The sequence below is a fragment of the Hipposideros armiger genome, unplaced genomic scaffold (assembly GCF_001890085.2).
Source record: "Hipposideros armiger isolate ML-2016 unplaced genomic scaffold, ASM189008v1 scaffold_433, whole genome shotgun sequence".
In the NCBI taxonomy this organism is placed as follows: domain Eukaryota; kingdom Metazoa; phylum Chordata; class Mammalia; order Chiroptera; family Hipposideridae; genus Hipposideros; species Hipposideros armiger.
Window position 1 is genome coordinate 361,059 of NW_017731783.1, and position 13,499 is coordinate 374,557.

The following is a 13,499-nucleotide window of genomic DNA, read 5'->3' on the forward strand; positions in this document are numbered from 1 at the left end:
TATCTCATTGTGGTTTTTATTTGCATTTCTCTAATGATTAGTGAGGTTGAACATGTTTTCATATGCCTGTTGGCCATCTGTAGGTCCTCTTTAGAGAAATGCCTCTTCATATCCTCTGCCCATTTTTTAATTGGGTTGTTTGTTTTTCTGGTGTTGAGTTGCATGTGTTTTATAAATTTTGGATATTAACCCTGTATCAGATATATCTTTGGCAAATATCTTCTCCCATTCAGAAGGCTGCCTTTTTGTTTTATTGATGATTTCCTTTGCTGTGAAAAAACTTTTAAGTTAGATGTAATCCCATATGTTTATTTTTTCTTTTATTTCCTTTGCCTGAGGGGATATGTCAGTAAAAATATTATTGAGGGTAATGTCTGCAGATTTACTCCCTATGTTTGCTTCTAGGAGTTTTATGGTTTCAGGTCTTACATTTAAGTCTTTAATGCATTTTGAATTTGTTCTCATATATGATGTAAGTATGTAGTCCATTTTCATTTTTTTGCATGTGTCAAATTTTCCTAGCACCATTTATTAAATAAACTATCTTTACTCCCATGTAAATTCTTGCTTCCATTGTCATAAATTAATGACCATATATGGATTGATTTATTTCTGGGCTCTCTAGTCTGTTCCATTGATCTATGTGTCTGTTTTTATGGCAGTACCATGTTGTTTTGATTACTGTAGCCTTGTAGTATGATTTGATGTTGGGTAGTGTGAAGGCTCCAACTTTGTTCTTATTTCTCAAGATTGCTATGGCTATTCGGGATCTTTCATGGTTCCATATAAATTTTAGGATTCTATGTTCTATTTATGAGAAAAATATCCTTGGTAGATTGATAGGAATTGCATTGAATCTATATATTGCCTTAGGTAGTATTGACATTTTAACTATATTAATTCTTCCTATCCATGAACATGGTATGTATTCCCATTTATTTGTATCTTCTTTGATTTCTCTCTTCAGTGTCTTATAATTTTCTTAGTACAGGTCTTTTACTTCTTTGGTTAAATTTATTCCTAGATATTTTATTGTTTTTGAAGTAATTGTAAATGAGATTGATTTCCTGATTTCTTCTTCTAATTGTTTATTATTGGTGTATACAAATGCAACTGATTTCTGAATATTAATTTTGCTTCCTGTTACTTTACTAAATTCATTTATCAGTTCTAACAGTTTTTTGGTGGAGTCTTTGGGGTTCTCTATATATAGTATCATGTCGTCTGCATATAATGACAATTTTATTCCTCCTTTCCAATTTGGATGCCTTTTATTTCTTTTTCTTGTCTGATGGCTGTGGCTAGAACTTCCAGGACTATGTTGAATGAAAGTGGAGAAAGTGGACAACCTTGTCTTGTTCCTGATGTAAAGGGGAATGATTTTAGCTTTTCCCCATTGAGTATGATGTTTGCTGTGGGCTTATCTTATATGGCCTTTGTTATGCTGAGATAGGATCCCTCTAGTCCCACTTTGCTAAGAGTTTTTATCATAAATGGCTTCTGGATTTTGTCAAATGCTTTTTCTGCATCTATTGAAAAGATCATATGATTTTCATTTTTCATTTTGTTAATGTGATATATTATGTTAATAGATTTGCAGATGTTGAACCAACCTTGCATACCAGGAATGAATCCCACTTGATTGTGGTGTATGATCTTTTTAATGTAATGCTGAATTCAGCTTGCTAGTATTTTGTTGAAGATTTTTGCATCCATGTCCATTAGGGATATCAGCCTGTATTTTTCTTTTTTTGTAATATCTTTGTCTGATTTTGGGATCAGAGTAATAGTGGTCTCATAAAATGTGCTTGGGAGCTTTCCCTCCTTCTGTACTTTTTGGAATAGTTTTAGGAGAATAGGTATTAATTATTTTTTGAATGTTTTGTAAAATGCACCTGTGAAGCCATCTGGTCCAGGACTTCTGTTTGTTGAAAGTTTGTTGATTACTAATTCAATTTCTTTGGTAGCAATCAGTCTGTTCAGAGTTTCTGTTTCTTCTTGGTTCAGACTTGGTAGATTGTATGCTTCTAGGAATTTATCCATTTCTTTCAAGTTGTCAAATTTGTTGGCATATAGTTGCTTGTAGTATTGGGGGTTTTTTGGTTTTTTTTAAAGATTTTATTGGGGAATTGGGAGAGGGGAACAGTGTTGGGGAATCGGGGGAAGGGGAACAAACAAGTTGCTGTCCTTGTGTTCTTCAGTCTAGTTGTGGAGGACGTCGTTTCACTGGCCCATGTTGGTATTATCATTGCGCTCTTCCCGGGTGAGGCCGATGGGTCGCCAGCCTCTGGGTGGCCGTAGTATTGTTTTAAAATTTTCTGTATTTTTGTGGTATCTGTTGTCACTTCACCTCTTTCATTTCTGATTTTATTAATTTGGGTCCTCTCTCTCTCTTTTTCTTGGTGAGTCTGGCTAAGGGTTTGTCAATTTTGTTTATCTTTTCAAAAAACCAGCTCTGGTTTCATTGATCTTTTGTATTTTTTTTTGGTCTCTATTTCATTTATTTCTGCTTTGGTCTTTATTATTTCCTTCCTTGTACTCCCTTTGGGCTTGTTTTGCTGTTCTTTTTCCAGTTTTCTTAGGTATAAAGATAGTCTGTTGATTTGAGACTGTTTTTTGTTTTTTATTAGATAGGCCTGCATTGCTATGAATTTCCCTCTTAAGATGCTTTCACTGCATCCCATAGATTTTGGATCATTGTGTTTTTATTTTCATTTGTCTCGAGGTGTCTTTTGATTTTTTTTCCTTGATCTCATTTTTGACCCACTCACTATTTAGTAGTATGTTATTCAGGCTCCATGTATTTGTGTGCTTTCTGGATTTCTTCTTATAATTGATTTCTAGTTTCATAGCATTGTGACTGGAGAAGACACTTGATATGATTTTAATTTTCTTAAATTTATTGAGACTTGTTTTGTGTCCTAATATGTGGTCCATCTTGGAAAATGTTCTATGTGCACTTGAGAAGAATGTATATCCTGCTGCTTTGGGGTGAAATGCTCTAAAAATATTTATTAAATCTAGCTGGTCTAAAGTGTCATTTAAGACCACAGTTTCCGTATTGATTTTCTGTCTGGAGGATCTGTCCATTGGTTACAATGGGGTGTTGAAGTCCCCTACTATGATAGTGTTACTGTTGATCTCTGTCTTTATGTCTGTCAGTATCTGTTTTATACATTTTGGAGCTCCTATGTTGGGTGCATAGATGTTTACTAGGGTTATGTCCTAGAATGAGGACTTTTAAAAGTAAGGCTTGAGAAAAAACATTTTAGAAAGTCACATATTTTTTTAAATATTTGGTAAAATAACTATCATTTCCAAATTACCTTAATTTATGTATTAATTTATTTTATGTTCAAATATTAAATATTTTTATCTGGAATGGCAAACTAGAAAGCCACAGACATATTTTGTCTGACAACATGTTGAATGTTGACATCATTTTAAAATTAAGTGTGATTAGACAGTTATTGTGCTTAGTGATAATACCTCAATTTAGCTGTGCCTTTTGACCTACACCATTCTTTTATTTTATGATTCAAACTTACATAAGAGTTGCATGTAAAATACAAAGAATTCCTGTACATCTTTGACCCAGACTCATATTCACAGATTTTTAAGACTTTGACTCATTTGCTTCCCCCAATACCCCAACAATTAGTTGCAAATATCATGTCCCTTTACCCCTAAAAACACCTCCAAATAATGCTTAAAAAACAAGGATATAGATAATATATGTAATTTTTAATATGAATATATGTAATTATTAGCCTTGAAAATGTGCAGGGATTCTATCAGATTAGGTTAAAGTATGTGAAAACACCATTTTAAACTACAAAGAATTATTATTGAGAAACCCATTTCTCTTTTCTACTTGATATGCCTTAAGGAAATTAGTCACTTTTATCTGAAGTTTAAAGAACTGAGCCACTATCAGAATGCACCTCCAGATAACACTAAATGAGGGGACAGTCAAAAATTGTAATAATTTTCAGTTTTCAGTATGTGTTCTTAGCTTAATTGTGGGATAATTTGTTAAATTCTCAATTACTCATGAATTTGATGTTAGGGAAATTAGACATATGAAGTTCTGAAAGGTAACAAAAAATTGAAGAATGCTCCCACTTCTCTACAAATTGAGAAATTGGAGTACCTGATTAGCTTGCTTATTATTTATTTATTTATTTATTTATTTATTTATTTATTTATTTAGGTGGTGCTGAAACCCAATGTAAGTTATATACAGGGAGATGTAAATAAATAAAAACTGATTCCTCAAAAAAGAAGAGTCCTCACTTGGAAGATTTTTAAAATGCGTTTATTAACAATTTGTGGGCTATATCAGCTTTTTAAAAAGAAGAGTGAAACCTTTAGATAGTATATAGATAGTTGAAAATCTTGATAGGGCTTTTCAGGATTTTGAGATATCTAGGTTTGGTCTGCTTTTGTGCAGAAAATGAGTATCTTGCCAGAAAATATAAGGCCTGTTTTTATACTCTGCACTAAATTAAGCTTCGGTCAACAAAAATTATTTGATAAACTAGTTATTTCCAAAGGCACAATAAAAATACTAGCTTCTAAAATTGTGCTAAAAACGGTTCCATTGAAATACACGAACTCTGACCATGGTCCAATAAAATTTTTCCCTAGGTTTGTGTTTATAAATCAGGAGAATTAGCACCTGGGCATGCATCGGAATAAGATTTCCCAAACCCCACACTTCTTGCATACTAAAAACAAAGCTCTTTTTCTTTAGATCTTAATCGACTGGGAGTATAAACTAGATGTCATTCAATTACAGTCTGTAACGTAGAGGAAAGAAAAGGCATTGGAGTTTAATGTCATCTAATGCTGCTTTCTTCTGTGGGGTTGAGGTTTGGAGATGCTTGAAAGGAATATGCTTCTCCACCGGGAGGAGGCGCGCGGTGTGACAGCACCCTGCCTCTGTCTGTCCGCAGGTGAGTGAGATGGAAGTGAACGGGCAATTCGAGTCTGTGTGCGAATCGGTGTTCAGCGAACTGGAGTCGCAGGCGGTGGAAGCCCTGGATCTGCCCATGCCGGGCTGCTTCCGCATGCGGAGCCACAGCTACGTGAGGGCCATCGAGAAGGGCTGCTCCCAGGACGACGACTGCGTGTCCCTGAGGTCCTCCTCCCCTCCGCGCACCACCACCACCACCGTGAGGACCATTCAGAGCAGCACCGGTGAGTGAGCAGAGAGGCTGTCCCCCAGGTCCTCCGTGATGCCGTGCCACCGGAAGCCTGGCCTCTGCGCCCGGGCTGCAGCCCTACTGTGCTGTAAGACTACGTTGTGCCCTTGCTATAATCACACGTAGTCACCAGTAACAAAATAGCACCCACGCCCTACAAAGCAATGGCTTTGCTTCCCTGCCTGCTTCTTTCCCCAGCCTCGGGCCACATTGATATATCCCCTTATCTCTCCATCACCATCTCTGGTTTCAACAGAGGAAATTGCAACTACAGGACCAGGAGGGACAGCACAGGAGATAGGTCTTTCCAAGATCCCCACACAGCATCCTAGGAGCCAGCAAAGTCATCCCAACCAACTCCTACTCTCCATAGTCAGGCTTTGCCCTTTAGGGGTGTGACCCCCTAAATGAATCACACACTCTGTTGAGCATCACAGAGGTGGGATGCTTTTTTAATTCCAACATATCCACAAAATGACTATCACAAAAGACCTGAAATATCACTGTGAGAAAACAAGAAGGAAGAAATAGATGATCCAGTAAAGTGATTGGACATTTAATGAGCTTTCTTTCATTATAATGAAAAGGAAATTTACTTATTTTAAAGCCTTCTGTCATATGTAGGGAGCACCTCCTTTTCCCTGTAAACTGAATTTAGTTTTATGCCATTAAACTGTATTTTTGTCAGTAGATTTTGGCAGAGAAGCATAGGAGAGCTTAAATGGTTTCCATGGCACTGGAACCGGCATAGGAAGGTAGCCATGAGTTACGTACAACAATGTGTGTGTGTATATATATATCTTGTAAAAAAACATTAGAGGTTAAACATCAGGAGTTCGTTCTTGACCAATGCAAATGGAGATGTCAGGATTAGGGAAAGAGATGCTCTAGACGTGGCACTGTCTCTACAGGGAGCTCAGCAACCCTACCCTGGCTAGCTATCTCCAAGCAGAGATAGTGGATGTGCATTCTTGCTCACTAGGAAATTCTATAAGAGCCACAGGTGGGATTAATACATTAAATCAGACTGATATATGAAATGAAAAAAAATATTTTTTAAAAACATCATCCATGGGCATATTTATGTATGTGTTTACATTCATGCCGTCAGTGTAGTTCGAAGGTCTGCCCTGTGCCTGTAGCGTATCACTGTGTCTTTAGGTGTTTTCCCATTTTCATCACCCCTACCCCACACACAAGACTTTCCCAATGTCTGTTCCATTCCTCACTATAACAATCTCATCGCCTGCCAGCTGCTGTTCTGTACTGAAATCACTCCTTAAATACACAAAATGCAGATCCTTGCCCAGAAGTACCAAGGGAAGGAAAAGGCACTGGCTTGCTCCCCCCCGTCTCAGCGTGCAGTGTTATGATCAAGTGGCAAGAGACTCCAGAATGGCTCCCCCCCCTCACTTTTCAGAGGATTTTGTGGGTTTTTTATTTGAGAGACAATGTACTTCTACTTCCTACAAAAATTCTTGTCCCCTGTCCTTCACTCCAAACACCTGCATCCCTGGAGGTTCCCAGAGTTGAAACAACAGTGTTGCCAGATAAAATCCAGGTTGCCACTTAAACTTGAATTTCTGATCAAGTTAATAATATTGTAGTTTAAGTATATTCCAAATATTGCATGGGACATACTTTTATACTACAAAATTATTTGTGGTGTTTGTAGTACTTGCTAAACCTGACAAACCTATCAGAGGAGATGAGGGGCCTGGGAGGGTAAACTGTGTTGTTCCACTTAGAATCTAAATTAAATCAGAGGGCCTTTAGCTGGAGGCCCTCTGAAACACCATGGAGGTGGTTGTATCTGCTCTTCTTAGGCTCTGTGTGTCTCATCCTAAGTACTGGTCCATGTCCACCTGCAGCTTCTTGAGTGGGAAGGTGGCAGGCTTGGCTGCAGCTGCAGGGGCGTGAGAGGCAGGAAGATGTGACTTGCCCTTGGAGTGGTGAAGCCAAAAATATCAGATTCATGCACAGTGCTTACCTTTATATCAAACTAAACCTTAAGATATATCATCTTTACATTCATGGAAAAGTAAACAATTTAAGGAGTTATAAACCATTCCAATAGATTGTAAATAAGCCCATCAGATATTTAGAAGTATAACCTTAAGAATGCTAACATCACCTTTCACAGTTTTTCTATGCTATAGAATTTGTCCTTTTTTAAAAAGCCATTATTTTATGATATATAAGGTCTGTGTCCTTCGTTCTACCCTCCATTACTCCTGCTTTTCTCTCTCTCTCTCCCTCTCTCTCTCTCTCTCTCTCTCTCTCTCTCTCTCTTTCTCTCTCTCTCTCTCTCACACACACACACACACACACTCTCTCTCTCTCTCACATTTTCCTTTTCCTTTTCTCTCTCACACAATCTCAGTACTATTATATTAATTTTCTTCTACTGGTTTCCTTCTGATATTCAATCAAATACAAGCTCCTGCAGAAAACACAGAAAATCTACTTTCTTACAGGACTTACTAATTTTTGAAAGAATGCACTCACCTGTGGAAATCAGTAAATTACTTTGCTCTAATTTAACCATTTCCCCCACCTACACAGGTCAAATTTACATCTGCATTTGTATGCTATAACATAGATTTTTTCCTTTTGCTTCTCTTCTTTTGCTCATTATTCTTGGATACTCACAACACAATCCATTTTCCTAAACTTTCCTTTTCCTGAAAAAAATTCTTCATTTTTTCCAATGCAGTTATTAGCTCCCCCCTTGCCAAACAACCCACATTCTAAGTCTTTGCTTTTTGTGTCAGCTTATTTTATTTGTTCAGATTTTCCACAGAATATACTATTAAGCTTTTCTCTTCCAGCCTTGTCCATTCTTCATATTAGCAAAATGAGACCACAGACAAAAGTCCACAAAAAGTGTCTGATGCCATGTGGGACTGTGTTCTAAGTGGCCCTAATTATCCCCTAGCAGGCACCATGAGTGAGGATTAACAGAGACTTTTCTCAACAAATCAGGGCAAATTGGGGACTGAGTTTAAGATTGAAGCATAGTTATGCTTCTTTTGATTTATTAACTTTTGGTTTATATAACTATGATAGAATATGGTATTCTTTCAGCCTATAATCTGCTTCAAGCACCCAGCTACCTCTCCATCTAATAGACTGAACATTTTCTATAAACCATGGCACTTGCGATTACTAGGTTAGGATTAGAGCTACTGTAGGAAAGTAAAATGCAAAAGTGGGCAATTATCCTCACGACTGTGGGACAACAGGCATCCTTACTCAGTTCTCTGAATATTTTAGGTAAAAGCAGAACTTGGTGCCGGAAATATACACAAACCTCCATTTCAGAGTATTGGGTTAAACCTGTCTCATATGGAAGATACAATTTGCATGTGTATGTGATTAAGGATGAGTTTTCATTTTACTTCCCATCTTGAGCGTTTTCTAGGATCTGTCGAAAGCATTACCCATTGTAGCTGGACAGACTTGTATCTGCTGATATGAATAGCCTGAGTAAGTAAAAACATTGTATAATAATCCTCAGTGGATACACTCATACAGATACACAGGTGGTGAGAAAGGACACAAACTCAACTTTTACAGTGGCTACCCAGAAAGTCGTAGGTGGGAGGGTCATGTGGTGTGAAGGGAGGGAGATTTCTCAAATAAGCATTTATTGGTTTTTGTGACTTTAAAAGTCAGTATAATATTTGAATAAAAATAATACTCTTATAGAAATAGGCAAACTATCATGATATATGATTCTCTGGTATTTTAAAAAGAGTTTCACTTTGAAATTCCATGCTTTTCAAAGAAGCTTTATGTAGCAATATCACTTTTGTAAAGACTCAGTAGGTTTACTCACCACACTATTGTCTTGAAGTTCGTGTTCCATTGTTTTCTTTGTAGGGGAAGCTCTGAAACGTTGATGAGGTCAAACTGGCCTCCTGTCCTTTACAGAGGCCTCAGGAAGAGCAGTGAGGGCCCAGGATCAGTGCCCTCTGGGCAGGCAGCCAATGTCTTCCATCCAAGGAGTCAACTTAGTTTGTCCCTTTGGGTTTGGCTTGGGGACAAGGTGACAGTAGTATTTACAGTTCGATTTTTCTACAAGAGAGATCATATATTCTCCTAAATTGAGACATATTTCTCCCATGCTATTTCACACACCCTCCTATTGCTATCAGCTCTGCCCCACTCACTCAAGTCTTGCTCAGTATAGCAGAAGCAATTACCCTGTGGCTCATCTGAGGCCAAAAACCAACCAAACAAAAAGCCCTAAACACATAAGATCTTGAGTAGAATCAACATTAAGGTAATAATTTATATTTGCCATACACATCGTAGGAATTCAATAATGGAGGAAGAAAAGAGAGAAGCAGCAGAAAAATACTTTTTTATTGTGATATAATTGACATATAACCTTGTGTACGTTTAAGGTGTACACTGTGTTGATTTGATATATTTATATATTGTAATATAACTACCACCATAGTGTTAGCTAACACGTCCATCACATCACTTAATTATCACTTCTCTTTTGGGATGAGGAAATTTAAGATCCAGTCTTTTAGCAACTTTGAAATATATGATACAGTATTGTTGACGATCATCACTATGCTGTACATTAGAACTCCAGAATTTATGCATCTTCTAACCGCAAGTTTGTACCCTTTGACCAGCGTCTTTCCAGTTCCCACACCCCTCAGCCTTCAGTAAGCACCATTCTGTTCTGTTTCTACGAGTTCGGCTTTTTTAGATTCCACATATAAGTACATATTTGTCTTTCTTTGTATGACTTATCTCAGCATAATGCCCTCCAGGTCCATCCTTGTTGGGGAAACTAGCAGGATTTCTTTCTTTCTCTGGCTAAATAGTATTTCATTCTATATTCCCTGACTTATGAACGAGTTCTGTTCCAGGAGAACGTTCATAAGTCAGATTCGTTCGTAAGTCTGACAAAGTGAGTCTTATACACCTTTGACACAAATATAAAATATAAAGCCAGTGGTTGAACGATTCATGTTATAAGAACAAGTGACATCTACCATCTTTTCGCCTCGGTCCAATCTCTGAATTATTTTCACTTTTGTTTCCATGGTTATTGCTTTGCGCTTCCTAGCAGTCCCCTCCACATCACAACTGCTTTTCCTCTTACTTCTGGACATCCTGGGCTCTGATTGAGCACTGTACTACTGCACACTATCGCACTGTACAGTAAGCACACAGCAGCACAACTGTGACAGTGTCCGGCAGACACGTGAGCTACTTCCGCGGTTTGTTCACATCTATGAATGTTCGTAATTGCGAGATCCAGTCATATCTGTGAAAGTTCGCAACTTGAATGTTCGTAAGTCAGGGACTTACTGTATACCACATCTTCTTTATCCATTCATCCATTGATGGACACTGAGGTTGTTTCCAGATCTTGGCTGTTGTGAATAATGGTGCAACAAACAATAGAAAAATACTTAAGTACTTCACAAACTGCATAAGCGAAAGGTGATTGAAAAATCAAGTGACTTTCCTAGGGAAATAGCATTGCGATTATAGCAAGTTGAATTGTAAAATATTAGCAGTAGAAGAATCTTCTATATCATCTACTGTAGGGGTTTGCAAACAACAGCCTCTGGGCTAAATCCAACCTGATGCCTATTTTTGTAAACAAAGATTGTTAGTACAAAGTCATACCCATTTGTTTACATATGGTCTGTGGCTGCTTTCACTCTTTAACAGTAAACTTGAGTAGTTGCTGCAGAGACCATATGGCCTGGAAAGCCGAAAATATTTACTCTCTGGCCCTTTACTAAGAAAGGTTGCCACCTGTGATCTAAGCCACTAAAATCATTTTAAGGTAAGAAAACTAAGGCCCAAAGTAGTGGGTCTCTAGCTAGAGACAAAGTCAGAATGAAACCTCAGGCGTCCCAGTCACAGCCCTTTGCTTGAGTCCCAGCTCTACAAATTTTTTATTGCATGATTATGAAGTTAATCTGAACTTCATTTTCTTCATGCGTAAAATAAAATGATAATGCTGCTTCTCTTATCAGCATTAATGACCATTTTTGGAGTACCCTTGGAATTTAGAGAAAGCTCACTTTTTTCTACCATGCACTAAGTTAATTAATAAGTTCTTTTTCTAAAGCAATGAGGGAAAGAAAGTTTCAGAAGTCCAAGGGACAGACATCTGTCAGAAGTTTATGAACACAGAGCCTTTCTTTTCTATTCAAGATAAGATCAAGTAGTAACTAGATGAACATTCAGTGCTCAAAACATCATTCTGGAATCAGAGGGAGCAAGAAAAAAGAGAGAAAGGATCGCATAGCATTCCTAGTCAGGGACCTCAGGCTTCTGATCTGACTGGTGGGAAGAAACATAAAATGGTCCTTGCACAGCCTCAGAGCATTCGTTTCTGGATCCTCAGTACCCAATACAAGTGCCAGTCACATAGCAGTTGCTCAATATTTTTTTTTAATACAAATAAATTTTAAAAAGATAAGATCAATTACTAAATATTCAGATAGTGCCTGGAATGATTCCTTGTCCCTCTGCTAATGAGGTTCCCTTCCCTGAATTTCTCCAAATATCTACATAGAACTTGAGGCCACCACTTACTTCCATCTAAGGAGGCTCTCAGACCAAACAAACAAACAAACAATAAAATATATATATATATATATATATATATATATATATATATATTAAGATTTGTGGTACAGCCTATGCCTCTTGTGAAGTAATTTGGTTTTTATATCTGAGAAAACTGATAGTGATAACTTTTGGAAGAATTTTTATTATAACTTCTTTTATTTAAGGTGCTCAAAGTGACATTCCTCTGTACTCTAATAGAAATATTATAAAGTCATGAAATGCAAAAGTCCTAAGAGACATAGAAGAAAATATAAAGTCTGAAGGACATCTTAGTCTTTCACCTCCGCCAGTTGTTTTGCTGTATATAAATCACCTCTTGGGAATGGAGCCAAGCCTCAAGATGTCGTGCTCTGTAGACAGCCTACAAGTCCACCTTTGTCCATCGCAGGGGTTGCCACATGGCCAACAGTGAAGGGTCCCCAAGGCTTTAGGGTTTAGGGTTGTCATGACACTCAAATGGGATCATTAATAGGGAAGTACTATGTAAATTACAAATTAGAATGCCTCTACCCTGGCTTTGATTTTAAATTTCTCAGTCTAGCTTAGTTTATTAATAATGATAATGGCTAACCCTTGGGCACTTACTCTTTGACAAGCATTTTGAACCAGCTGCATAGATTATCTCAAGTAATCCTAATACTCTATAAGGTGGCCTATGTAGTGCCTGACTAGGAATGATGTTGGGGGGGGGGGATTAAGGCTTAAAGAGTTAATACAACTTGACCAAGGCACTACAGCTAGTAAGTGACAGAGCAGGTTCTTAATTTCTCTTTACCCATCAGTAAATACTGAGTGAAGTATGATATATGCTGAAATAATTTAATCCGAATCTGCCTACTATGAGAAGCCTAGGAGCTCTTTTCTTTCATTCTTTCTTCCCACAGATATTTATTTAGCTCCTGCTATGTTTGAAACCTGTGTTTCAATTTCTGAATATCCCTTTTTTAAAAAGAAACTGTTTTGTTCACATATTATTGACATGGCTTTTCATGTTGGCTTGTCTAACTGTGGAATATCTGTTTAAAGAGAAATTAAAGAGGTGAAAAAATAGAGAGAAATTAAAATGAATAGAGAAAAAGCCTATAGAATGAAAATACTCTTTGGGTTTAAAGTTTCATATTACACTTTGTCATTTTAACATTATAACAGATTTAAAAGATCAAATGTCTAATCCTTTGATCTAATTATAATGTTGTTAGGCAGCACTGAATGGAAAAATGAATGTTTGCCAACTCGCATATAAACTAAGCAGGTGGTAAATTCTGTTTTGTGGCTGATAAAATGATCAGAGGTCTCTGCCTTGGAGTAAGTAAAAAAATACTACAATAATTTAATCCTGATTTGACTGGTCTCTTGATCAAGTTGTAAAGCAAAGATGTGAGGATTCATAGCCCAGTTACAAAAATCAACCAGAAAACACAAGTTAGAAAATCAGACTCCTTTATTGTGAATATTTATTGTATTGAAAATTTCTCAAAAAAATTAGTGGCATGGCAACATAGAACCTAAAAATTCACTTTTTTATCTTTGTGATACCTCCAATGGGCACTGTTTTATTTTAAAGAAACTGCCACTTTTAGAAGCTTTCATAGTTCAGATGTGTTGGATCCAATTCATATTGAACTTTAATAAATATAGCAAAGTAATAGCAGTTGAAAATCATACATGTAA

General features: G+C 37.1%; 1 protein-coding gene across 12 annotated transcripts in view; it reads left to right on the top strand.

Moving 5' to 3' along the window:
* The window catches only part of DLGAP1 (DLG associated protein 1), a 336,066-nt gene that overhangs the window by 158,788 nt on the left and 163,779 nt on the right, over window positions 1-13,499 (top strand). For all 12 annotated transcript variants that reach the window (XM_019665110.1, XM_019665109.1, XM_019665111.1 and 9 more), the window contains one exon: window positions 4,959-5,202. In XM_019665110.1, the coding sequence (XP_019520655.1) occupies window positions 4,959-5,202 (244 nt within the window). The remainder of the gene's footprint in view (window positions 1-4,958; window positions 5,203-13,499) is intronic.